At 40.9% G+C, this 26,528-nt stretch overlaps 1 protein-coding gene across 1 annotated transcript in view; it reads right to left on the bottom strand.

Moving 5' to 3' along the window:
- The window catches only part of PIK3C3 (phosphatidylinositol 3-kinase catalytic subunit type 3), a 329,375-nt gene that overhangs the window by 123,595 nt on the left and 179,252 nt on the right, over positions 1-26,528 (bottom strand). The window contains exons 15-20 of the mRNA XM_033935321.1: positions 24,799-24,915; positions 20,503-20,634; positions 18,271-18,399; positions 18,120-18,189; positions 15,203-15,267; positions 7,107-7,191 (exon numbers count right to left, since the gene is read on the bottom strand). Of these exons, the coding sequence (XP_033791212.1) occupies positions 7,107-7,191; positions 15,203-15,267; positions 18,120-18,189; positions 18,271-18,399; positions 20,503-20,634; positions 24,799-24,915 (598 nt within the window). The remainder of the gene's footprint in view (positions 1-7,106; positions 7,192-15,202; positions 15,268-18,119; positions 18,190-18,270; positions 18,400-20,502; positions 20,635-24,798; positions 24,916-26,528) is intronic.

Consider the following 26,528-nt stretch of genomic DNA (forward strand, 5'->3'; position numbering starts at 1 on the left):
TGTTTAATTAGTGTTTCCATGAGTTTACTCACTATCGATGCGAGACTCACTGGTCTGTAATTCGCAGCCTCTGTCCTGCAACCCATTTTGTGCAGTGGAGTGACGTTAGCTGTTTTCCAGTCCAAGAGGACTCTTCCCGTACTCAGGGAAAGATTGAAGAGCACGGATAACGGTACCGCTAGGACATCACAGAACTCTCTGGGCACCCTGGGGTGTAGATTGTCCGGTCCCATGGTCTTGTTTACCTTGAGTCTTGATAGTTCGCGGTAGACATCGCTGGGTGTAAACTCAAAATTCCTAAACGGGTCTTCCGAGTTTTGCCTTGCCTGCAACTGTGGACCGGACCCTGGTGCCTCGCAAGTGAAGACTGAGCAGAAATATTCATTTAGAAGTTCTGCTTTATCGGAATCTGATTCTACATAATTCCCGTCTGGTTTTCTAAGGCGTACATAGAAACATAGAAAAATGACGGCAGGAAAGGGCCATAGCCCATCTAGTCTGCCCACACTAGAGATCCCCTTCCCTAAATTTATTCTCCCAGATATCCTATATGTCATCGAGTCTGCCTATTCTGATGACTCTCCCCCCACTATTGCCCTCTTAGAGATCCCACATGCGCATCCCATCTATCCCGTCTGTGTTTCCTTTTCTGTCACTAATATACTTGAAGAAGGATTTGTCCCCCTTATTAATGTTCTTCGCTAGATTTTCCTCTATTCGAAGCTTGGCCTCTCTGACTGCCATTTTGACTGCTTTAGACCTGGCTATATAGTCTGTTTTAGTCTCCCTTTGTCTGTTTTAGCCTCCCTTGTAGTTGTATGTAAATTTCCCCAGCCTAGAACATCTGCTTTTCATAAGTTTAGCTAACCTGTCTATATACAGTATACAGTAATTTTGTTAGTTCACCAACAATAAGTCCATAAGAACATAACAATTGCCGTTGCTGGGTCAGACCAGTGGTCCATCATGCCCAGCAATCCACTCACTTGGCGGCCCTCTGGTCAAAGACCAGTGCTCCAACCGAGACTAACCCTACCAGCGTATGTCCTTGTTCAGCAGGAACTTGTCTAACTTTGTCTTGAATCCCTGGAGGGTGTGTTCCCCTTTGACAGACTCCGGAAGAGCGTTCCAGTTTTCTACCATTCTCTGGGTGAAGAAGAACTTCCTTATGTTTGTACGGGATCTATCCCCTATCAACTTTAGAGAGTGCCCTCTCGTTCTCCCTACCTTGGAGAGGGTGAACAACCTGTCATTATCTACTAAGTCTATCCCCTTCAGTACCCTTGAATGGTTTGATCATGTCCCCTCTCAATCTCCTCTGTTCGAGGGAGAAGAGGCCCAGTTTCTCTAATCTTTTGCTGTACGGCAGCTCCTCCAACTCCTTAACCTTGTGGATCTCACCCTCTCCAAGATTCTCATGAGATCTCGAGTCTCATGAGAATCTCAGAGAGGGTGAGATCCAGAAGGTCTTGAGCATGTGCAGATGCTCAAGGGCTAGCAGCAGCCCAGCAGAATACCGGCGACAGGCACTTTCTAACACTGGCGGCGCACGGGTAAGGACAGGGCCGGTCAGTGGGGGGGTGGGGGGAGGCGATCGCGAAGGGAGGGAGCAGTGCCGGTGGCCTCGGGGGGAGCAATACTGCCGGTTCCCGGGATCAGGTCGGGTGGGGGCTCGCAAATTGAGTCAATGCTCCGTTTGCGAGTTAGTTTGCTTGAGTGTTTTGCTCATCTTGCAAAACACTCGCAAACCACATTTCTCGGAAACTGAGGTTTGACTGTATCTTATATTGTACTTCAAATTAAGGCTTCTAAAATCATTTGGAATATATGAGGGTGGTTTAAAAAGTTTGGTAAAAAGGCAAGTTAAACAACGCAATCTCCATCGAGTATTATGCACCGAGGTCTGGATTCTGTAAACAGCGTCGTTATCGGCAGTCATCTTAAAATCGGACGCCGATCACATATCAATCACACAATGATGCCATGTACAGATATGCAGCAGTGTGAAAGGTGGGCGCCAGAAATGTAGGCCAAGGTTTTAAAGACCTACATTTACAGCACTTACCTTTAATGGAGAATCGTGCCTATGGATGCACCTTACGATGCCTAATGCCACTTCCGGCATTAACCACATCTAGAGTGGTATTAGGAGTCATAAGGTGCCTCTATAGGTGGAATAACAGCGGCCTTTTGGGGAGCTGCTCTTAGGTGCTTCTATTTTTTAAAATTGATTCTTAATTGGTGCAATCAATTAGTGTGCCAATTAAACCAAATTAAGTTAGGTGGCGGTAGGTTGCCTACTTCTGCCTAACTTCAGGCGCCATTTTTAGAATTGGGCCCTTAGTAGAGCGACTTTCCAATTTTTTCATATCTTAGGAAAAATAAGTTTTGTTAAACTCTGCAAAATACTCATACTCATTGATGGCATTGATGACTTAATGGACTGTGGCACCCTCATATGGAAATTTACCAAACGTTTAAAACCACCCTCATGAAACATGGTTGGTGGAATTTTAAAGCTGCAAGGATGTAATGCTGATGCTATAGTCTCTGCAATCACAGGAAGCAACATAAAACACCAGATCAATCTAATGAAAGATTAGCTTCTTACTTTATTGATAATCTTCTTTCTTACAGAAGATATGAAATTCTGTACTATAGCTATTCCTTCCCCTTAGTCACAAACTTTGAAGAAGGGTGTCGCTCAAAACTTCTAACTCCTCCCCTTTAGCACTGGAAAACAGCTCCCTCTTCTGTTGGTACCAAAGCAAACAAATTCCACTGAAACAGAAGAAAGGAGGAGGAGGGGCACAGGGAACTTCATTGACAATAAACCATATTATGTTCTGCTCTGTAACTCAAGATAAAATAACAACGATTAATAACAACAATTTAACATGGAACAATAAAATACACAATATGAGTAGCTAGGAACCAACCTGCTAAGTGCAACTAGTAGGAGCCATAAAATCCTCCAAAAGAGAAAGAAATTAGGAGCTCTCACGTTCCTGTAGTTTGTCTTTCTTTAATCTTAAGCTACAGGAGAAGAGTTCCCAAGATGGAGACCGGCAACGTCCAAGGCAGGAATCATGTGAATCAAAAATCTGCACAGGGTGGGCTGTACAGAATTTTATGTCTTCTCTCGGGAAAGAAGATTAGCAAGGTAAGAACTTAATCCTTTCATTCTGTAGCGAAGACACAGGATTTTATACCATAGATGACGTACCAAAGCAGTGCCAGACAACTAGGGATGGACAGACTATTCTACCCACAGTACTGAGGACCCAAAAGCGGCATCTTCTCAAGCCGCCACATCCACTCTGTAGAACCTTATAAAGGTATGGAGAGTAGACTGCTCTACAAATTTAATCTGGTGAAACAGCCTGGGACTCCGCCCAGGAAGCAGCTACAGTTCTAGTTAAATGTGCTGCGATTGAGACAGGTGCTCTTTACTGCAGGCAATGTAGGAAAATGAAATTGCCTTGTAAATCCATCTGGCAATCAAAGTCTTGAAAGCTGGCATGCTTCGCCTCGATTGGATGGTCAGCACAAAAAGCTGATTGGAGAGCCAGGATTCATTAGTCCTCTCCAGATAGTGAAGTAGGATTCTATGCATATTCAGCCTCCACAAAATTCTGTCCTGTTTCGCCGAACCCGTAGGGTGAAAGACAGATAAATGAATCTCCTGAGTGATATGGAAAGCAGAAACCACCTTCGGTAGAAAGGAAGGTACCGTCCACAAAGAAACATCATACTCTGTAAACCAGAAGAAGGGTTCTCTACAGGAGATCTGCCTCTCCGAGACTATAGTAACCAAAAATGCGGTCTTAACTGTAAGATTCAAGAGGGATAAAGAGGGATGTTTCCGGCAGAGGTTCATATGGAGCTTGAGATAGGCCTTTCAGAACAACATTAAGGTCTCGGGACAGGAACGATCTATGCAGTGGGGAACACAATCTGAGTGCCCCTCTCAAAAACCGAGTGACAGCTAGATGAGACGCCAGCGACTGCATGCTTCTTCAAGCCCTAAAGCAGAAGAGACTGGCTATCTATACTTTGAGAGACGAAACTGCTAGGCCCTTTTCAAGACCTGCTTGTAGGAATGCTAGAATCACCAGAATGGGAGCCCTCTCAGGCTCCACTTGCTCCTTCGCACACCATACCTGGAAAGCCTTCCAGGTCTTCACATAAGCTGCAAACGTCAAAGTCTTCTTTGCTCTAAGAAGAATAGTAATGACAACCTCTGAGTAACCCTTATGAATTAGGGCCGTGCACGCAAGAGCCATGCGGTAAGACTAAAGTGCTCTGGATTCACCATAGGAACTGGCTGGGATGAACCAGCAGCCTGAGTGATGCACATATCAACGCCATCCTGCATAGATGATCCACATGGAGTTGTGGCCAACCCAAAAGAGAGTACCACAAATTGGAAGTGTCGCTGAAGGACGTGGAATCTTAGACATTTTCTGTGATCCAGAAAGATGGGGATGTGAAGATATATCTCTGTTAAATCCAGAGAGGCTAGGAATTCCCCCCAGAGCCATCACCGCTACAACAGAGCGGGCCCTCTCCATGCAAAAATGGGGAACTTTTAGTGCCTTGTTTACCGACTTCAAGTCCAATCTTCTGTGCCTTTCTTGGGCACTATAAAGTATATGGAGTATCTGCCGGAGCTCAATTCTTCTTTGAGAACTGGTTCTATGGCTTGAATGTCCAAGAGATGTTGCACTGTCACTCGGATTCTGGCCTCCTTTTCTGTCCATCCTGCTAGGGAGTCGAGGAATACATCTGGAGGGGCCTGAGAAAACTCGATCTTGTACACCTCCTGAATAATGTCCAGAACCAAACGGTCTGATGAAATCTGTTCCCATTCTCTCCAAAAAGCCGACAGCTGCCCGCCAATGTGAGGAGGGGCAGAAGTTGCCCTGGGGTCATTGTGGCATTTTGGTGGCTGAGGCACCAGGGGAACCCTAGGGTTGCCGGTGCTTGTAACTGTCAAATCTGTCTGGACCCCTGGAAGGATCTCCTAGAGGTATTAAAACTACCTCTGCAATCCCTGGCAGAACAAAAGCCCCTGCTGTCCAGGATGGATTTGGGATGGTGATCCACCACACTGGCCATAAGGTTGTCTAAACCTTTGCCAAGAAAGTATTTTTCTCTTAAAGGGTAATCTGCTGAGAGTGGCTTTAGAAGTTGAGTTGCTCACTCTCTGTCTGATCCAGAGCATTAGGTGGGCAGAAACGGAAACATTACTCTGATAAAGAGCATCAGCCACATAATTCACTCCCTCCTTAATCATGTGGGAACAGGCATCCCCCAGCTCCGAGGGACTAGTCTGCAATCTTGTACGACAGGCCAGTGCCACGAAGGAGGCAGCTACTGCAGCTCTGATACCCAAAGCAAGCATTTTATACTGTATTTTAAGGACTATGTCCACCTTATGGTCCTGTGTGTTTTTCAGCATCACTCCTCCCTCACTAGGAAGAAAGGTGAGCTTAGTCACTTGTGCTACTACAGAGTCCACTTTTGGTTGTGAAAACAGCTGTTGAAGTCCGGAGCCATAGGATAAAGCCTAGACATAGCTTTGGATACCTTTAGAGAGCCTTCAGGTGACTCCCATTGGTAAGTGACAAAGGAGATGAATTCTAGATGAGCAGGAAAAAGGTAATCTGAGCATTAGTGCCCTCATAATGGAACACAGAGGTGGAGGGCTGCTGGGAATCAAGCTTCAATGCAGAAAGGGTGTCAGAAATGACATGTGAAACAGAAGCTGATTTGAAAAGGTGACACACTGAGGGATCATCACCGTGATCTGCAGCTGCCCTTGCCTCCTGACCTCCGGACCTCGAAAAGGATCCCAAATCATCCACAGATGCAATGGAGCCATGTGACAATAAGGACATGGAGACTTCCAATCATCCCAGTTCTTTTCCGAAGAGTCACTGACACTAGGAGTCACTGTGGTTTGACACGGAGCGTTCTGCTTGGGACATGGAGCTGCCGCCAGAAAAGTTGCACCAAAAATGGTTTGTGGGAGCTCAACTGAAAAATAAAAAATATCAGTTTTGGAGGAGGAGAAACCCAACTCTAACCCTGGAACCCTCAAATCTGACTTTTACAACCCCCCCCTCCCCAATTTTCCCCATAGGGAATAATGGGATTACTCACTATAACTTCTGGTGCCTGTCATCCTGCAGAGAAAGGATTTCTGCCTCAGCAATTGCCAGTAATAAGTCTGACATTTGGAGATCTGGCTGCCAGTCAGGTGGACCCCAACTATGGACTCCTACCCCTGAAAATCCACATGACTCATCAGGGGAAACTTTACAGGTGGTTCCCTTATACCCAGAGAGTTTTTACACAGGGGCCCTACAGTCTATGCTCAAGTCTCTGATAAATCCTGAATGGACACAAAAGCAGGCTGGCTTCATAGGTACTCTAAGAGACTGGCCCGGGCGTAGCAGTCTGCTTATGTAGGACTGCTTCCTTTCCCTGGTGGAGTAAGCCAAGAGAGGAACCTCCAAGCACCAAAGCCATGCAAGAAATTCAAAAATCGACAGCAAAAATACCCCAAAATAAAAGAAAGCAAAGATCAGAAGATACTTTGAGTTCACTTGCAGAAGGAAAAACTGAAGAGGGAGTATGTGGCACAGTGGTTAAAGGTACAGCCTCAGCAACCTGGGGTTGTGGGTTCAAATCCATGCTGCTTTTGTGACCCAGGTACATTAGATAGATTGTGAGCCCACCGGAACAGACAGGGAAAAATACTTGAGTACCTGAATAAACTCATGTAAACTGTTCTGAGCTCTCCTGGGAGAACAGTATAGAATATTGAATAAATAAAATAAAAAATAAAAGCTGTTCCCTAGTACTAAAGGGGAAGAGTTGGAAATTTTGAGCGACACCCTTCTGCAATGTTCACAACTAGGGGGAACATACAGCTATGGTACACAATCCTATGTCTTCGCTACAGAATGAAAATACTGATATCTTACTGACCATACTTTACTGCAAAAAACTTTTATCTAAGAATTTTTATTTTATTTTCTGAAATCTTTACTTTACTTAGGAATAAAATAACTCGATAAGCATTTATCAGAACTTACCACAGCTTTTAACGTAAGTATCCATAACTTCTGCACTTATTCCATAGGGTCCTTTTTCACTTGGTGCATATTTTCTAAAAAAGTTCTGGAGCATCAAATGGTATTTAATTAATCATCTTCAACCATGCCAGAAAAATAAGTCAATAAGTCCTATAATAGGCAAAACTATAATAAAGCATGTTAAGCATAGACACAAGCTTAACATGGGAAAAAGGTTTTTACAGCGCCATGCATTAAAGTAGTTTGTAGTAATTTGCCTGTTGGCATGTACTAATCAGGCATTATATATATATTTATGTAATCTGTTTGGGAAGGGGTGTGACATGGGCAGGGAAGGAGAACGTTCACATTAGCATGTACTACTTGGATAATGCAGGGTTAATGCGGGAGTGCTTACTGCCTTCCTTTTAGAAGGCACTAAGGGTCAGATTCTATAAATAGTGCCTAAACTGGCAGCTGTCCGAAAGAAGGCGCCAACCACCTGTCAATCATGCTTACGTTCAGTTTAAAAAATCATGGCTAATGGCACCTACCACAAAACCTAGGTGTCTAATGTAAGCAAGAGTTCTACTGGCCAACATTGCTGATGCCTAAGTTCTTTCGAGAATCACATCTAATGGCGCCTAAGATCTTCTCTGCCCCTAACTAAGCCTACTTTGACCTCAGGCGCCATTAGAAGCCTCTTTAGATGTGATTATGACACCTATCTTTGCAGGTGTTTACCGGTGTATATTTTTAATCAATTTTTAATAGCACAGTTAATTACAACACTGATTAAAACCAATTAAAACATTTACATTAGGTGGCGACACAGTACCTACCATTGCCTAACTTACAGCGCAGTTTATACAATCTGGCCCTCAGGGCCTTCCAACAGTCTGAAACAGAAACTGGTGAAGAACACACTCCCTGCACACAAGAAAGAGAATGGCACACCTTCCTGCTAGTTTTGTGGCAGGAAGGTGTGCCATTCTCTTTCTTGTGTGCAGGGAGTGTGTTCTTCACCAGTTTCTGTTTCAGACTAGGTGGCTGTCGGAAGGCCCTGAGGGCCAGATTGTATAAACAGCGCTGTAAGTTAGGCAATGGTAGGTACTGTGCCGCCACCTAATGTAAATGTTTTAATTGGTTTTAATCAGTGTTGTAATTAACTGTGCCATTAAAAACCGATTAAAAATATACACCGGTAAACACCTGCCAATATATTTCATAAAGGGATCCTTTACATGCTCATCTTCAAAATGTAGTTTATATCAGTGGTTCCCAACCCTGTCCTGGAGGACCCCCAGGCCAATCGGGTTTTCAGGCTAGCCCTAATGAATATGCATGAAGCAGATTTGCATGCCTGTTACTTCCATTATTTGCAAATCTCTCTCATGCATATTCATTAGGGCTAGCCTGAAAACCCGATTGGCCTGGTGGTCCTCCACACTGGTTTATATCATTCAATGCAAACGGTGTAGCGAAGGATGCTATATTGGAGAAACAAGCCAGATGCTAAAGACTAGGATTAATTTACACAGATATCCTGGTTGGCATGTTTAATATATCACCTCCATGGGACAACATTTCAGAAAACCAGAACATTGCATCAATAATTTTATGGTGAGAACATTAAAAGAAAATTTTAAGACAATCCAGGAACACATGACCTTTGAGATCAAAATGATAAAAGGGAAAGGGAAAGAGACTGGGACATGTATATTGCCTTTTTGTAGTTTTACTACCACACTCTAAGCCAGGGGTGTCCAATGTCGGTCCTCGAGGGCCGCAATCCAGTCGGATTTTTAGGATTTCCCCAATGAATATGCATGAGATCTGTGTGCATGCACTGCTTTCAATGCATATTCATTGGGGAAATCCTGAAAACCCGACTGGATTGCAGCCCTCGAGGACCGACATTGGACACCCCTGCTCTAAGCGGTTTACATACAGGTACTTAAACATTTTGAAACCCACCAAAGGCATTGACTTTCTCTCCATTACAAAACACAATTTTTACTGCTTTGACACCTTCCTATCACCCTTCCTTATCTCCCTGTCTCTCTCCCATCCAACAGCTATCTTCATTTGTTTATCTCTGATCTGAAGGAGGATTGCATTTGAAAGCTGTAACCACAATAACTAAGAATTATCACACTGGGACAGATCGAAGGTCCATTAAGCCCAGTATCCTGTTTTCAACACGTCCAAAGTATCTAGCTAGATCCCAAGTAATAAAACCATGCTCTAGTCAGTACAATAAAAAAAGGTATCACTTGGATTCTTTTTGTTTTGGTTATTTTTATTTCTACATATTACTAGGAAAAACTGAAAATGCAGTCATTTGTTACCGCTATACTGTTAAAATGTGAAAGACCATCCTTCCTCAGAGAGCTCATCTTCTATTGGTCTCATGCAGGAATGCTGTCTGGCATATCTCATTCCCAGATTGCCATAATTTTGTTATTGAATCATATTTTAATTAGGAATTTTTATAGCACAATATCAGAATTGTTATATTACTCAAGGGAGAGGCAGAGCAACATGAGAATAGGCAGAGCAATACAACAAGAACACTGAAGGTGAGGCAGCAAAAGCTGAGAGAATGCCATGGGGATTAGGGGTAGAGCAGAGAAAGCCGAAAGCATACCATGGGGATGGGAGAGAGGCTGAGAAAGCCGAGATTGTCCCAGATGGAGTAGTGGTGTAGATGGGGGCAGATCAAACTGAAAATGTGCCAGTGGTGTAGGAGGAGATAAAACTTAAAGGTGTCTCATAGGGAGGAAGGGGAAGAGATACACTGATAGCTGGGGAGAAGAGGAAAAAGATTGAGATGTGAGGATTTGTACCTGGGGAAGAAAGAATAAAAAGTAGAAGTATGTGTGGGAAAGGAAAAAAAGGTGGGGGTATTTCATGTGGGAGAAATCTTTGGAGGCAGACAGAATTAGGGGGTCTTGCTGGAAGTTAGAAAGAACAGTTTATAGTTAGAGGGGTAATAAACAGAAATAAAGCAACACAGAGAGAAAAAAAAATTAAGATGATACCTCTTTTATTGGACAAAATATATTTTTGATTAGCTTTTGATGGCAAAATACCATCTTTAAATATTGTGCACAGAATTTTCAAACATATTCCACAGAATCCCAGGAGTATATACAATCTGAAAGGAACAAATCGTTGCACATATTTCTTATATGCTGATCTAAGTTAAGTTAGTCCCTGCTGTTGACGATTTCTGGAATTTACAGATGTGACAGTTGTTACCGATGATATGAAAACTGAGATTGTGAATGAATCAAACTTAAGTGAATACATTAAAAAATACAGTTGGAAACTCAGCCATGAGGCCTTGTAATAAATAGATTTAGCTAGTTCACAGATTGGCATTCCCTGTCTAAATTGCTGATTCTACATTTCAGCTAATGCTAGGAAGGTCAGAAGGTTGATTTGGTTGATTTTGTGATTCTTAAGAGAAATAGATTTATGTACCATTGTTCACATACATCTATGGGATAAGGTTCTCAGAGGAACAGGAAATTTGGGTGTTTTACAGAGAATCTGTTTCTTATAGATTAGAAAATGCAATACTACTTTGAGGAAGTAGGGCTTTGTAACTGACATGATTGATACTTGGAAAGGTCAAAGATCAAAACTGATTTAGGAAGAAAAGTGAAACACTGCCACCTGCTGGGTTTAAAAACTTAACAGAATGGACTTTAATGTTAATATGACGTAAAGCATTTTTGGAAAGGAAGTCATGTGATCAACTGTGCCATTGTATTCTAAAGCATGATAATTATTACAAATGATGACACTTAGGGTATAAATCTGTTTGCCTTGTTTTCTCTTTGAAGAGCACTGAAATTTTGAGGGCTTGCTCTTCCCAGACTGTGGAAGCTCTGTCAATAAACCATTTGTTTTTACATGGCTTTTCCTCGTCTGTTATTTGAATTCACAGAACAGAATCTCTAGCCCAATGATGTGGGAAAGAGAAGCTCAATGATCAAGTCTCCAGCCACTTGGCCACTGCTTTATATCCTCACTCAAGGCTTGCTCTATTGTAGATGACTGCGCTCTTGATTCCAGGAGCCTGGTTTGCACTCGTAATGGTGGAAGTTCTACCTTTGTAAGAACATAAGAATAGCCTTAATGGGTCAGACCAAAGGTCCATCAAGCCCACTAGCCCATTCTCACGATGGCTAATCCAGGTCACTAGTACCTGGCCAAAACCCAAACAGTAGCAACATTCCATGCTACCGATCCAGGGCAAGCAAGGTATGTGTTGGTCCTCTGGTGCCTTCTGGTTTCATTTTTGCCTCTTTTTGTTATTAACAAAATTTGGGATAGAAGTGAGCACCTATAGAAGGCACATGGGCCAGGTATTCATACTGCTATTTCTGGTACATTTTCTAACTCCTTTGCAAGCAGGTGAATGACACTAAATGAACAGGAGGAGCTATGTCCGCATAGTGTTGGGTTTCTATTGATTGCTCATCTCAACCTTCAAAAGAATTGCTATTTGGAGGAGGGGCAGAGGGGAGTAATGAGCTCTTTTTCTCAATTGACTTATGTCGTAATTTGAAGCAGCCCCCAGGCTTTTAAACAATGTGGCCATGGTAGCATGCTGTCAAAAACCCACTAAAAAGGAGTGCAACAAAGGGGCACACCCTTTGTTTGAAACTTCTTGGACCAATGAGGGTATTTTTTGCATTCCCTTTTGCGCGGACGGTTTCATTGACTTAAGTTTGGAAGCTTGTGTTTGTGTGTATATTCTTAGTTACTATGGAACATTTCTTTAATTTTATAATGTCAGCTGGGTTCTACAACTAATATTTATAATTTCTATAGCGCTGAAAGGCATCCTGAGTGTTGCTCTAGTTATAATAAAATACTCCAGATTTTTGAAATGTGACACCTTGGTACGCCAAAGAGCTGATCACTGAGAAGAGGAAGCTGAGACAAATTGAACACCCAGAGCACAAAAGCTTCATCAGTGATAAGATATGAGACAAAAGCTTCAAAAATCCTATCACAAAAGGGCCTATATATTAAAGAAAATTAGGAAGTCTTTAAATCAACCATAAAAGCTCTTCATATACAGGTAAGATGTTACCTAGAAAAGTTTTTCAGCTCATTGAGACATTTGGCTTTCTGCTATTCTGATCAACACAAAAACTGAAGTTCTGAGTCAGGAGGTCAAGGATTTGTTCCTTCTCTTAATAACTTCCTACAAAAATGCTTGTGGGTAAGAGAAAGTGCTTTCCAATGCTGGTGTTGTCAGAGATTAAACCACTGATATAATCACAAAGAAGTTCCTCTTTAAACCTTAAAATCTTTTTCCTTCGAGATGGACAAAAATCATATATTAACGTTATTTTTTCATCAAAGAGTAGAATTGTTTCTTGGTCAAAATGTTTGGTGTTTTCCAGTTAAATGTCTGATTAAAATGGATTCAGTACAATATGTTTATTATGGGGTAAATTCATCAAGCAGAATAAGAGCTTTAAGTCGCAGTAAATGGCCCTTACAACGATTTAAACAGTCCTAATAGTGCAGCAATATTTAAATTGCCTTGCGTTCTAAATAATGAGATGCACAATATGCAAATGCACGTTTTGCATCTCATTATTATACAAATTACCTAATGCGACTTGCAGAGATAAATTGCAAGCCACATTAGGGCCCAAATGCAATGATAAAATACCTCCAGCTCTTTGCTGGGGTTATTTTACCATCTGAGAGCATCACTCCTGGGTTGTAGGGATGAATCCCTCCCAGGACACAAGCCCCCTCCCCCCAGTGGCCACTTTAAAATTCCTTGGTGGTTCCAGGGGTTTCATCCAATGAGGTCTAGGGGGGGGTCAGCTAGGAGTATGTCCATTCACTCCTGGTTACTCCGGTGCCATAGTTAAAATGGCGCTCCTAGTGGCCTAGTCTCACATGACTACCGCTAGGGGTCATATTTCCAAAATTACTCCAAAAACACTATGAAACAGCGAATCTAATTTAAAAGAAACTTCTCCATCAAAAGTGAAAACAATTCGCAGGTACAGCTGCATTTTGGTGAGATTTGCTGTTTCACAGTGTTTGGGGAGTACTTTTCTGAAAAGACAGTCATTTACATTTTTATACAATCAGTTCCAATCAGCCTGTCAGAATTAAACTCCTGAGGCAGGACTTTGCAACCAAATCACGATTCATTTTGAGACCTCCTTCTGAATCAATAAATTCATCTGTTGGAGCATAATAGGCTGAGTTTTTCACCATCTCCTCCACTGTTGCTTTGTTTTGTATTTTCCATCTGCAGATTTTTCTTCTGTTTTGTGAAGTATTATATTACATGGACCAGACAATAAGGGGGTTGGAAACGATACTTATAGATCATCATCACTGCATAACAAATTGTAAGATGATGGCCCTTTTGGTCTCACATAGCACTGATAAAAAAACATAGCTTTGATTTATTTTGTTGCCTTGTTTTAGAATGTGCTCCGGAGACTGAGTAATTGGGCAATGTTCACCAGCAAATGAGAAAACAAGAACAAAAATGGATTCTTATTTGTTGAATACTGTAGAACCAATGGGACCTTGATGTTGCTATTGAGCAGAAAGCATTTTATGAAGAATTATTTTGAAAGTTTGGTAACCATTTTGCATGACTATATGGAAATGATAGTCATTACGCTATAAATATTAATGTCTTTTTCACATTGCAGTCATTTTTGGAAGCTGTGAACGGAAGGCAGCTCCAGTCACCCACTAATACAGTAATCAGTTTTTTTTCCTAGTTTTGAAAGTTTGTTCAAATATTTTTTGTCCCATCCAATTGGAAATGTCCTTCTAGGTGGCTTTCAATAGAGAAATGTGAATTTAATCATGCTCACTAACATCTATTTTTAAGATGAAGCTGGTTTGGCCTTTGAATACGACAGTACCTTTGGAATTAAATATGATTTTTTGAAATGGTTTGGCCAAGTATAGTTTATGACTTCTGACTGTTTTATTGATTGGCTGGTAATGTTATTCTTTATATTCCTTATGGTCATTCTTTGAACAGGATTACACAGAAGACATATGGTAGTTTTCACCATCATGATTATACTTATCATCTTTATCTAGCTTTGACTAGTCGTAAAAAATGTAAATATTCCTACATCACACTAAGTCTCTCTTCTATCAAACTGCGAAAGCTGTTTTTAGCGCGGGGAGCTGCGCTGAATGGCTCGCGCTGCTCCCGACGCTCATAGAAACTCAATGAGCGTCGGGAGCAGCGCAGGCAATTCAGCGTGGCTCCCCGCACTAAAAACTGCTATCGCAATTTGATAGAAGAGGGCCTAAATGTTGGTGAACATGATTTAAATTCACATTTCCCTATTGCGTCATGCACACTAAGGTTTGAGGATCCAATCATTATATCTTCTTCTTCATTTTAGGTTCTAATCCTGATGGCAGGGGTCACTTCACATCTCTTGGCCACCCTTTCCTTTTTTTAAAAAAGTTTTGGTACCTGAATGTATAGGCTATAAGTCAGTGGTCTCAAAATCAAACCCTTTGCAGGGCCACATTTTGGATTTGTAAGTACTTGGAGGGCCTCAGAAAAAAATAGTTAATGTCTTATTAAAGAAATGACAATTTTGCATTAGGTAAAAGTCTTAGTTTGAAAATCTTTCTTTTTGTTTAAGTCTTAATAATAATATTGTCATTTATAACTAAAGAGACACATGATCAAGAAACGGTTTTATTTTACTTTTGTGATTATGATAAACATATCGAGGGCCTCAAAATAGTACCTGGCGGGCCGCATGTGGTTCCCCGTGCCGTAAGTTTGAGACCACTGCTATAAGTGGTATATAAATACTATAAATAGATAAATAATTGTATGGATAAATTTATTCAAATAATTTTAGCACTTGTAACCCTGAATATTGGTCTCTGTGTTGGTAAACAAATTCAGCAACTCTAAAAAAAAAAAAAAACCCACTTATATTCAGTCTGCAAAAATACAAAGACTGTTAAAAAAAAAAAAAAAATGCAAAGAGAATGACAAATCTTATGCATGGACTGGCTTTAAAAGAGACATTTTATTTCTGTTATTTATTGAAACAAAGAGGCCATACCTGTATACTTCCTTCAGTAGCAAGAACTTCAGCGACAGGAACTGACTGAATAAACTGCATGAAACCTGAAGAGAAATATTTAAAAACACATAAAATTCCTTGCTGCTTATAGGATAGCTACAAAACTCTTGAGCAGGCGGTAGTTTTTCAGGTAGCACGCGAGCTAAAAACGCTAGTGCGCCTTTGTAAAAGGATCCCAAAGTCTGAGTTTTAGTGAGAAAGAATGAGTATCAGATCTAAGCAACAAGGTGGAGGTACTACTAATCACTGAAGTTTTGAAAAAGTTTTTACATATTTGGTGGTTAGACAACATCCACTGATATTTTTCAGTCATTAAGTTCAGTTAAACTTGAATGCCCAGCAGTGTTCCCGCTAAGCTGCGCTGGCCTGCGCTCGCGCACAAAATATTACATCGCAGCGCAAAGTTTCTCTTCACAGCGCACACACGCGTCGGTAAGGTAAGGGGACGCATTGGGGGGATTGCACTTCCCCACAATTGCCATGCTTCGGTTCCTCTTCTTCCTTCCTTCCTCCCCCCCCCCCCCGCGGGACCCTGCGGCACCATCAACTCTTACTCCCTCTAATGTCGGCCCTGCAGCTCCAGACTTCCTCGCACCTTCTCCCCTCCCCCTTTGGATCGCTATTATTTTAAATGTTATAGCCGCGGAGCTGTATCCATCAGTGGAGATGTCTAACCTCGGCCTGCCCCGGAACTCTTACTGCAACAGTGACTTCCTGTTCCTGCCTAGACGGGCGTCTGCTGCAGTAAGAGTTCCGGGGCAGGCCGAGGTTAGACATCTCCACTGATGGATACAGCTCCGCGGCTATAACATTTAAAATAATAGCGATCCAAAGGGGGAGGGGAGAAGGTGCGAGGAAGTCTGGAGCTGCAGGGCCGACATTAGAGGGAGTAAGAGTTGATGGTGCCGCAGGGTCCCGTGGGGGGGGGGGGAAGGAAGGAAGGAAGAAGAGGAACCGAAGCATGGCAATTGTGGGGAAGTGCAGAGCTGCAGGGAAGAGTGTTGCGGTACCCAGCTGGAGGGAGAAGGAAGATGAGGGAGGGAATTAAAGGAGATGCCAGGGCTTGGAGCGTAGGAGGAAGGTATGCCAGTCTAAGGGAAAAGGAAGGGGGAGATGTGAGAGCATGGAGGGGGAGCGAAAGATGGAAGAAAAGGAAAGGAGAGAGATGCCAGAGAATCAGGGAAGGGGAGATACCAGACTATGAGGAGAGGTGTGGGAGAGGGAAGGCGAGGAGAGAGATGCCAGACCAATGGGGTGAAAGGAGAGATGGAAGGGGGAGGCATACAGTTTCTGGAAGGGGCATAGAAGGAGAGAAGATGCCATATAGGGGAAGAGAGACGGCAGACAGTGGATGGAAGGAAGAGAGTTACAAGAAGATGAGGAAAGGAGAAACCACAGAAGACAAAGGTAGAAAAAAATTTCTATTTATTTATTGCTTTAGGAGACATGTGTCACTGTTTCTGTGAAGCATTGTATGCAGAGTCCAGCTTCTTGCTGGTTCAATTTAACCTTTGTCTATGTATTTTTATTTTATCCCCCCTTTTACAAAACTGTGAAGCGTTTTTAGCACCAGCCTTGGTGGTAGCAGCTCTGATGCTCAGAATTTTATGAGCATCAGAGCTGTTACCTCCGTAGCTAAAATCCACACTACAGTTTTGTAAAAGAGGGAGGGGTTAGTTTGTGATTACATATTCCTTACTAGGCGAAGGTGTTTTCTGTGTTCTGTGTGTTCGAAAGACATGGTTTTCTGTTAGGATTGACGGTGTAGGATTGATCTGTGCTGGTCTGGCTTGTTTAGTTTTACAATGGGTGTATTGATGTACTGCTCACTGCAATATGTAAGATGCTGCCTTTTCCTAGGTACTCATGTGTGACGTGTGGTTTGTTACTAAAAATCATGTTTTTCTTACAGATGGGGGGGGGGGGTGCCAAAAAATGATGGGCCCCGGATGTTACATATGCTAGGTACGCCACTGTATGTAAAGATACCAGAAAGCTGGCGTAGCAAAAACTTCTAAGTTTTGAGTATTTAACCCTCCCACAATCTCACGGGCACTCGTTTCAAGTTTATTGAGATTTTGATTTAAACGCAATATCAAATATTTTCAATGCGTATAACAAAAATAAATTTGGGGAAATAAATAAAACCATTTGAACCAGTGTTCCCGCTAAGCTGCGCTGGCGTGCGCTGGCGCACAAAATATTACATCGCAGCGCACACGTTTCTCGTCACAGCGCACGATCGGAAGAGGCGTACGGCAGATGGCAGGGCGGCGAGAGGAGAATCGGGCGAGTTGGCTCATAACTTGCTGGCGCCCGATATTTTTGGCTCACGGTGAAAAAAGTTTGCTCACAACACCCGCCCGCTTAGAGGGAACACTGATGCCCAGTGTTGCGTCTTACATTTTGGCCAACAAACAATTATTATGTAGTGGTTCTTGATGGGTTGTGTGTTTTTCAATCACATTTAAACTCTTGAACATGAGAAAGTTATTGGTCTTTGGCCAATCAGTTTAAACACTTGATAAACAGGAAAAGCCGTTCGTATCTATAGTGGTTTTAAACTCTTGAAGACCGGAAAAGTTGGTTCCTGACTACTTCAATACTTTAAATATGATTGGTCAGACATCAACCAATCCAGATCGAGAACCGCTACATAAAAGTCAGCACACAAACCAACCACAATGTCACCCTGAAGAAAGCCAAAGTAAGATGGCTGAAATAGTCGAGCAAACTCAGACACAGCACCAACCAGATAGGTTCAAGAAACATGATAACAGCTGTGGAAGTCTAAGAGAAGCAGCAAAATGCACTTTATCTTGTTCTTAAAAGCAATTTATATAAATTATTATTTAGTATAGATTCTTTTCCTCAGCCAAATGTTTGATAAACTTACCATGTTTGGTACTGGTAGCTAATACCTTATATGGTGTCAACTTCAAATCCAGATTCTCTTTCCGTAACAGCTGTAATCAAAACATACGAGGTAAGATATGGCACATCACAACTGAGAGTTAACGAAACCAGGACAGCAACCATGTTCGTACCTTGTCCATAAGTGAAATGATTTGAAGAATAAGCTGATCTTGACGTAAATCATCTCCATGTTTAAATATAACAGGATATTTTCCTCCATCTTCTGTCTTGAAGAATAACTTGGCAGGCATCAGTGCACTCTGGAAAACATGATTGCCCGTTTCAAAAAATGTAGTAATGACAATAGTCTTTCTGAAAGGTAACTTATCAAGGGGTTGTTAAAAAAAAAAAAAAGAAAAAAGAAAGAAAATCTGTGCTGAACCATTTATTGTCTCTGGTGCTACTCCTTATCAAATTCATTTTTTGTACTTTTTTAATGAAAGTGCCAGAAGTCTGTAGACCACTATTTCCACAGTTCTGAAGTAGTAAGTTTATCTGATGTAAGGATTTGAAAGTCTGCCACTTCTGCAAAAAATTTTGCTGGTTAAAGTTTTGCAGTGCTGTGACAGTATCTAAACAAGCTGGAGGAAGAGAGAGTGGACGCTATAAAGGTCAAGTGGCAGGAAAAGAATTGTATAAAAGATAAGAGCAAACAAAACAGAACTGCAGATCTGTACAAGACGTAGGCAAAATTTATTGTGACAAAATAATTATATGCAAACCCTTTTACCAATCAAGGGACCAGACACGGTCTGTATTTCGGACAAACCTTCGTCAGGGGTCCATGGTAAAAAAAGGGGATAACAAAAAAAGTCACAAAAAATTGTAGAGTAGCAGCAAAGTATAAGTGACGTCAAAATTCACCACTGCAATGAGCCGTCGCAAAAAGATGAGCACAGGAAGACAGTTTCAATTTTGGATTAAATATGGAAGCTACATGCTTATTTACTAAATAATAATAATAGCTTTATTTATATCTCGCTATACCTTACAGTTCAGTCCGGTTTACATCAAGAATAAATTGCATAATAGGCAGCGAGAGTACATCAACACTTAGGGTTCCTTTTACTAAGGTACTCAAGAGGAGGTGGTGGCGGCTAGCGCGTGTGGGATTTTAGCATGCGCTACTGCGAGCGTTAAGGCCCTAGCGCGCCTTCGTAAAAGAAGCCTTTTTTATGATCTTATCTTTTATGATTTTTTATTAAAGACTTGGCGTCCTGTACATCATTACTGCAGTTTCTGATTTCGTTCTTCGACTCGATGTTTCACTGCAGTTTTGTTGGATTTTTCGTTTGTTGTTGCCTCTTTGATAGTTATAGAGCAAATTTGGATTCACCCTCTTGTGCTAAGATTTCAGATACAGAAGTTGAGTTGGGGATCCTAGATTAAAGGCCATCAGTATCTGCACCCTGAAGAAAGCTAGTTTAAGATAATTCCTTTTTCACTAAGCTTCAATTAAAATGAAAGGGGAAGGGGAGACAAATTTTTTATTAACCAACATTGAAATCAACACAATCAACTACCCCATACAACCCACTCTAAAATTACTAGGAATAACAATTGACAGATGCTGCACCATGCAACTGCAAATCAATAAAACAATACAAAAATCATTCTCAGTCATGAGAAACTTAAGACAAGTTTGGAAATTCTTCGAAAAATCACAATTCCAGCTCATAGCACAATCCCTAATACTAGGCCTACTAGACTACTGTGATATCCTCTATCTCCCCTGCAACAATAACAAAACAACTACAAACAATCCAACACACAGCACTAAGACTCATCTACTCTTTGAAGAAACATGACCACATTACAGAAGCATATCTCAAATCGCACTGGCTTCCAATCCCAGCAAGAATACAATTTAAATTCTACTGTCTACTATTTAAGACTTTATACGGAGACAGTCAAAACTACCTGAACAACCGCCTCATTCACAACACCTCAACCAGACATAGGAAAACTCACACCCCATTCTCATACCCCCCAATTAAGGAGATCAAACGGAAAAAACTATATGATGGCCTACTAGCCACTCAAGCAGCCAGACTAGATAACCAAATCGCCAATCTACTGACGGCATCCCTAGACTACAAAACTTTTAGAAAAGAAATAAAGACCATACTCTTCAAGAAATCCCTGAAAAAGAAATAACACCGCAAGTATCAAACTCCACCTCTCACTAAAGCCAACTATCCTAAACAAATAACCATACTCATTTCTTACTCTCTTTGAAAATAACCAAATCTCTTTTTGGTAAAATCTTTTTGTAATACTTCCTTGATAATTCTTTTGCAATCCACTTTGAACTGCAAGGTAATGGCAGAATAGAAATCCCTAATGTAATATAATGTAATTACCTTAAAGAGTGTGGCTTTTTCTGGTATAATTCCTCTAATTTTCACCTGTGGTTCTAAAGGTAGTGGGATTGGTTCCATATCAGACAAATTCATCTTTTCTTTGTCACCTAACAAAGTTTGAAGTCTTTCGTTCTATCAAGAGAAGTGACAAATGCTTATTAACACACAAACAGTGGGCACCTACATTTTAATAGTAGATGTAAAATGAATTAAAATGAGCTTTAATTAACTATAAAACTTATAAAGCAAGGGAGAGAAACCAGATATTTGGTCAACAGAAAACCCATTTAGAAACATTTTATACTGGCAGATTTTTCATATATGTTACATACATAAAGTGAAACTCGCCAATAACCAACATATAAATACAATTAATTTTCCCTGATGGTTTGCTTCCTCTCTATGTATTTTAGTGAAGCAGAACTTTGGCTACAATTAGCAAAATCTGTTCGACAAATAAAGGCAATTTACCAGAGTGAAGTTTGGCAGTTTAAATGTAAATGCAGAAACAATACAATTTAAAATCAATCACCACGCCAGCAGGGAATGATGCAGACAGAGGGCTCATAGCCCCTGGGGTAAAGCAGTTTAAGCCATCACTCAACAATGACACCTGGTGATCAGACTTAGGGTCTAAGTTATCAGGTTAATCTATAGATTCTGACCCAGTTGATGTTGCTCTAACAGCTAAAGTAACTGAGATGATGGATACAATGCAGAGGAAAACTCCAAGTAGTGCTGAACAAAGGGTTATAGAGCTCATACATAATTTACCATGTGATAGTATACAAAATAGATATTTTGCATAATGTGTTATCCCTGACACAATGCAAGTTTTTTTTTTTTAATTCTTTATTAGTTTTCAAGTACGAACAGTGCAATACAGATACATGTCTGAACACATAACAAAACAGAAAGAAGCACTTTGAACTTACAGAATTTAAAATCACCATTTCCCCCCTCCCTTTTACTAATAAACACACTTATTCATAGTACTATAAGATACCACCACCACCCCATCCTGGATGTGCAAGGAAATCAAACCTAGATTAAAGCAAAATATCAATTATATGGATGCAATAAAAGCTGCAAACGGGCCCCAGACTAATTTAATGAAATACTCGATTCAACATTTCCACTGACATACGAGATGGTCATATGTGGTACCTTATTGCATGTCAAGCCCCAATGGATCGTTATAAATCCCAGCTTTTCTTGATAATGACAGGGATAGCCATTCAGATGATAACACGAAATTGGAAGAGCTCTGATCGTCTCAACTTCCCTTTCTGGTGGGCAAATTTATGCTCTAGTTACAAATATGAAAAAATGAATGTGGAATTGTTAGGGAATAATAAGGCAAGTTTTGTTTGGACTGATGAAGATATTTGTGGCGAGTAAGTTGTTTATGTCAGACAGACATAACTCCCACATTTGACTGCTCATCTTATATTCAAAACAACTTTTTTGTTTACTATAATAAGGAAAATTATGTAGGAGCTCTATGCATATTGAAGATTTCCCTTTCTGAATGATTTTTGCTTGAATGAAGTTAAGAGGCGACCAAAACCGAACCAGCAACAAAAATTTGCAGTTTGATTTTGTCCAGAACAAAAACAACCTACCCTCCACCCAGCCCTCTTGGCGTCGGTGTCTACTGATCACCAACATCCACTCATAATCCGAAGGTCTTCACCAGGCATACCTTTAAATCTCTTGGTGATCTAGTTGCTTCTCAGGCTAAATATGATCCTCAGTCACTCTTGCCCCTACTGGTTATATAGCCAAAATGGCTACCAAGAGTGATCGGGAATCACTCTTGCACTGAACAGCTACTAGTCCACCAGGAGATTTAAATGTAGGCTTGAGAAGTTATTTTGGGTGATGGTGGATGGGCATAAAAATAGACAGTAAGGGGGACAGGTGAGTAGGAAATCACTAAAACTGATCGTAAAGGGAGAAGACACTAAAAGTAATTGCACTGGGGGAGGGTTGCACTGGCATTTTTGGCCAACACCCAAACCTGGATTTCAGGTCTGTTTCAATGTTGAAACTGAAGGTCAGTCGACCTCTAAATGAAGTGTTATGGCACCATAGCCCAACAGCCTAATAAAGAGGCCAGTTCAGATTCAACTGGAAGTTCCTAAGAGCAAGAGGAATCTACCGAGCCAAAAAAAAAAAAAAAGATAAATCATGACAAAGTTAAGGAGAATTGCTATTTATGCATACAATAAAAATTATGTGTAGTCTGCAGCTGATTAAGCAAACTGTTTGTAATGCTACTGCAGAGCTCCTAACTCTGTGATATTCTACCCTTCCCTTATAAAACAGCAACTCATTTGAGCGTAACTACCATGTTTCCCTGAAAATAATTACCAGAAATGGCCAAAAAGAAACCAAAATGTAAATACCAATAACAGCAAAGTTATTGGCTGTGGATTACTCCGTCCTTTACATGTAGGGACTGGGCGTTTGAATTTTCAGTCAGTTTACTAAAAATTTTTTTTTATTTTCTTGCTCCCTCCTGACGAGGATATTGAAACAGGACCTGTCGAGTGAGCAGAATGTATGGTGAACACTAATGAATAGTCTCTTTGACTGCATGAGACTGAGTGATTATAGTTCAACGGCGTATGGACCGACTTTTATGACTCTTCACTGAGCGAGTTTAAGTGAGCGGGACAGAGTAGCGAGCGGAATTGAATAGTGATGATTGATGAACTTTGAACTTTGTCTCGCTCTGGATTTACTGCAGCCTCTTGAGCTAAGTATTTTTCACTTTTTTTTTTTTTTTACTTTTATGAACAATTTGTGACAGGTGCACAGGGCTCACTGCGTTGTGGATTGATGGAGGAGACTGAGGATATTATATTTATATTTTTCTTTGTTTTTTGACCATTTTTGTCATTTTTTGCATTTTGGATTTTTTATTTTTCACATATTGTGTTTCTTTGTAGTAGGTTTCAGGGAGTTTTTTTGGGGTGATTTTCTTGTCTTTATCTGGAGACGATTGTGCTCCTGATTATTTATGACGCATAGACACATAATTTTTCTATATAAACCATACACAATATAAGGATAAGATGATGTACGGGGCAGGGTTTATTTAGATTCATTTCTAAGTGCTTGTCACTTCATAAACACCTGCCCGGGGCCAACGGTTATTACGAGGGCATTGGGCCCGTACTGATTGGTCCTTTTATTCATCTTGTTTTCATTAATTAATTTTTCTCATTCTGGGAAGCACATTTTTTCATATCATCTCCAGGGTTATTCTAGGATAGATCATCACCATTAATACCAATTTTCTGTAGTTTGGACTTTCCCTGAAAATAAGACATTGTCATCAGTGATGCAGCAGAGGGAAGGCCGTGAAGCAGCCCGTTCAGAGCGCTGCCGTTGCCACTGTTTTTGGAGGCCTCGGAGGTACGGTATGTCAGTCTCACGGTGGGGTTCTGCTGCACAAGGGGATGGGTGAGAGGGGAGGAAAGATGCTGCACATGGGGGAGGGGAAGAAAGTGCTGCCAAATCAGGCAGCACTAGTGTCAGGGATGGAATTGGGGAGTGTCAAGGACATTCAGGAGGGGCTTCGGGGGTTGATCTTAACTAGAGCTTATTTATTTATTTAAAAATATTTATAACCTGCCTATCCACAAATCTAAGCGGGGAACAAAATCACAATAAATAATACATACAATTACAATTCAACAAAACAAAAGCAGCATAAAAAAACCAAAAGAAAAGAAAAAAAAAATTGGTGGGGGGTAGGGCTTTTATTAGGAGCACTTTTTTTTTTTAATAATTAGTGATTTTCAAACATAACAAAAAGTGCAGAACAGTATACAAATAATAATAATAAAGTAAGCACTTATGTTCATTCAATAACCATACAAAAGAATATATTAGGAGCACCTTTAAAAATCATGCTAGGGCTTATTTTTGGGGAAACACGGTATATTCAGTGTTTCTTGTGCAAATGTTAATGTTTTGCTATTTGATGAGTAAATAGATCACTCCTGTACTGCCAGCTCAAATCTGTTTTTTTAAAAGCCAAGTCCATCCACATCTGCTAATAAAGATTTAGGACTTGATTAATGATGAACTTTTTCACAAATTGTGCCTCTAAAGGAAAAAAACCAAACACATTTGTATAAATCAGGTCCTGAGTATTACTGCTCTGCCGTCGTCTATTATAAAGTGTTGGTGTCTGAAAGTGACAGCATAAAGAGAAGGAAGCAAGGAAGAACGAAAGGAATTTGATGATCATAAGGAAGAAGACTTGATGGCTAGGCATACCTTTTTTTTACGATTCCCACTTTCACGCTGCACTGCTTTCATTAGATAAACCAGTCGATCTACAAATGTCTGCTGAGCTGCCAGCAGGGAACGCATCACCCTGACAGACTTATCCCCCTGAGAGGAGAAGAAGAATAGATTAGTTCTTTATGCTATCATTATGCCCTATTTTTTTTTTCAGAGCCTTTGTTTATTCTGCCAGGAGCTATGCACTTCTCAAGACAAAAGCTAAAGCGAAAACAAATAGATAAATAAAATAGTATCGAACTTATATCCTGAGCTTATGAGAGCTAGAGAACGGGCTATATAATAAGTTCATGAGAACCACAAAGTTACTCATTACCATTTTCATATTCCAGACTGTTTCAATTATCAATGCAGACAGGCCACTGATGATATATTTACAGTTTTTTTCACACATTCTTCACTGTCTTAGCTGACAGGCAAGTCAAGGCGGTTTACAGGCTACACGGTAAACTAAACTAAACTAAACCTTAAGTTTATATACCGCATCATCTCCACAGAAGTAGAGCTCGGCACGGTTTACAAGAACTTAAAAATGAGAAAGGGTAGGAAAAGGTTTACATAAGTTTATAAATCGAATGGAAAAGTAAGGGAAAAAAGAAATTACATGTTAGAGAAGAGCCAGGTTTTTAGTTGCTTGCGGAATAAATGGAGGGAGCTCAGGTTCTGCAGCGGGATAGTAAGGTCATTCCAGAGACCTGTGATTTTGAAAAGAAGTGATTTTCCCAGTTTACCTGCGTGGAGAATACCATGTAGGGAGGGGAAGGATAGTTTTAATTTATGGGCGGTCCTGGTGGAGTCAGGGCATGAGGAGTTGAAGGAAAGTGGGATTAGGGAAGGAAGGATGCCGTGAATAATCTTAAAAGCCAGGCAAGAGCATTTGAATTGGATTCTGGAAATCACTGGTAAAGGGGGGAGGGGAAGAATAATTCCATTTACACAAACACAATCAACTCAAGGGAACAGAGCAAATATCATTCAGGATTTTCCAATCATAAAGAGCATTAAATATATAAGTAAACCCAAATCAAGGGGGAAACAGCCATAACACAGGAAGTAGGAACACGCTTCATACTATAATCAACCACTCAACTCTCCAAAAACCTGCTTGAGGGGGGATTCGCAAATTGAGTCAACGCTCGGTTTGTGAGTCATGATTTGCGAAATTGTTTTGCTCGTCTTGCAAAACACTCACAAACCTCGTTACTAGCAAACTGAGGTTTGACTGTACATTCGAAGTAAAGGACAGATTTTGGCATTTATGGTTTTGGCATATCTTGCTTACTTTTGCACCAAGTGTTAGCCTCGAGACTTAGGGCTCCTTTCACTAAGCTGAGATAGCTGTTTTAGCACGCACTAGACGCTAATGCCAGTATTGATCTGGCGTTAATTCTAGCCGCGTAGCGCGGGTTTAGCATGCGCAGCAATTGCAGCTTAGTAAAATGAGCCCTTAGTTCTGCCTGTAAGTCAAGTGGAGGGCACATTTAGTGTGGCAAAATAATTTTGGAGGGCACATTTAGTGTGGCAGAATAATTTTGTAGAGGTAGAAACAGCGGTTAGGGGCGTGTTTGCAAGAGTCAGGTAAAAAGGTGGGTTTTAACGCTTTCCTGAAGTTTAGTAAGCATGTCAGTGATCTAATGGTTGGTGGGATTGCGCTCCATAATTTGGGTAGGAAGTATGAGTGGGAGTGTTTGCGGGCACTTTCT

The sequence above is a fragment of the Geotrypetes seraphini genome, chromosome 1 (genome assembly GCF_902459505.1).
Source record: "Geotrypetes seraphini chromosome 1, aGeoSer1.1, whole genome shotgun sequence".
Lineage (NCBI taxonomy): Eukaryota > Metazoa > Chordata > Amphibia > Gymnophiona > Dermophiidae > Geotrypetes > Geotrypetes seraphini.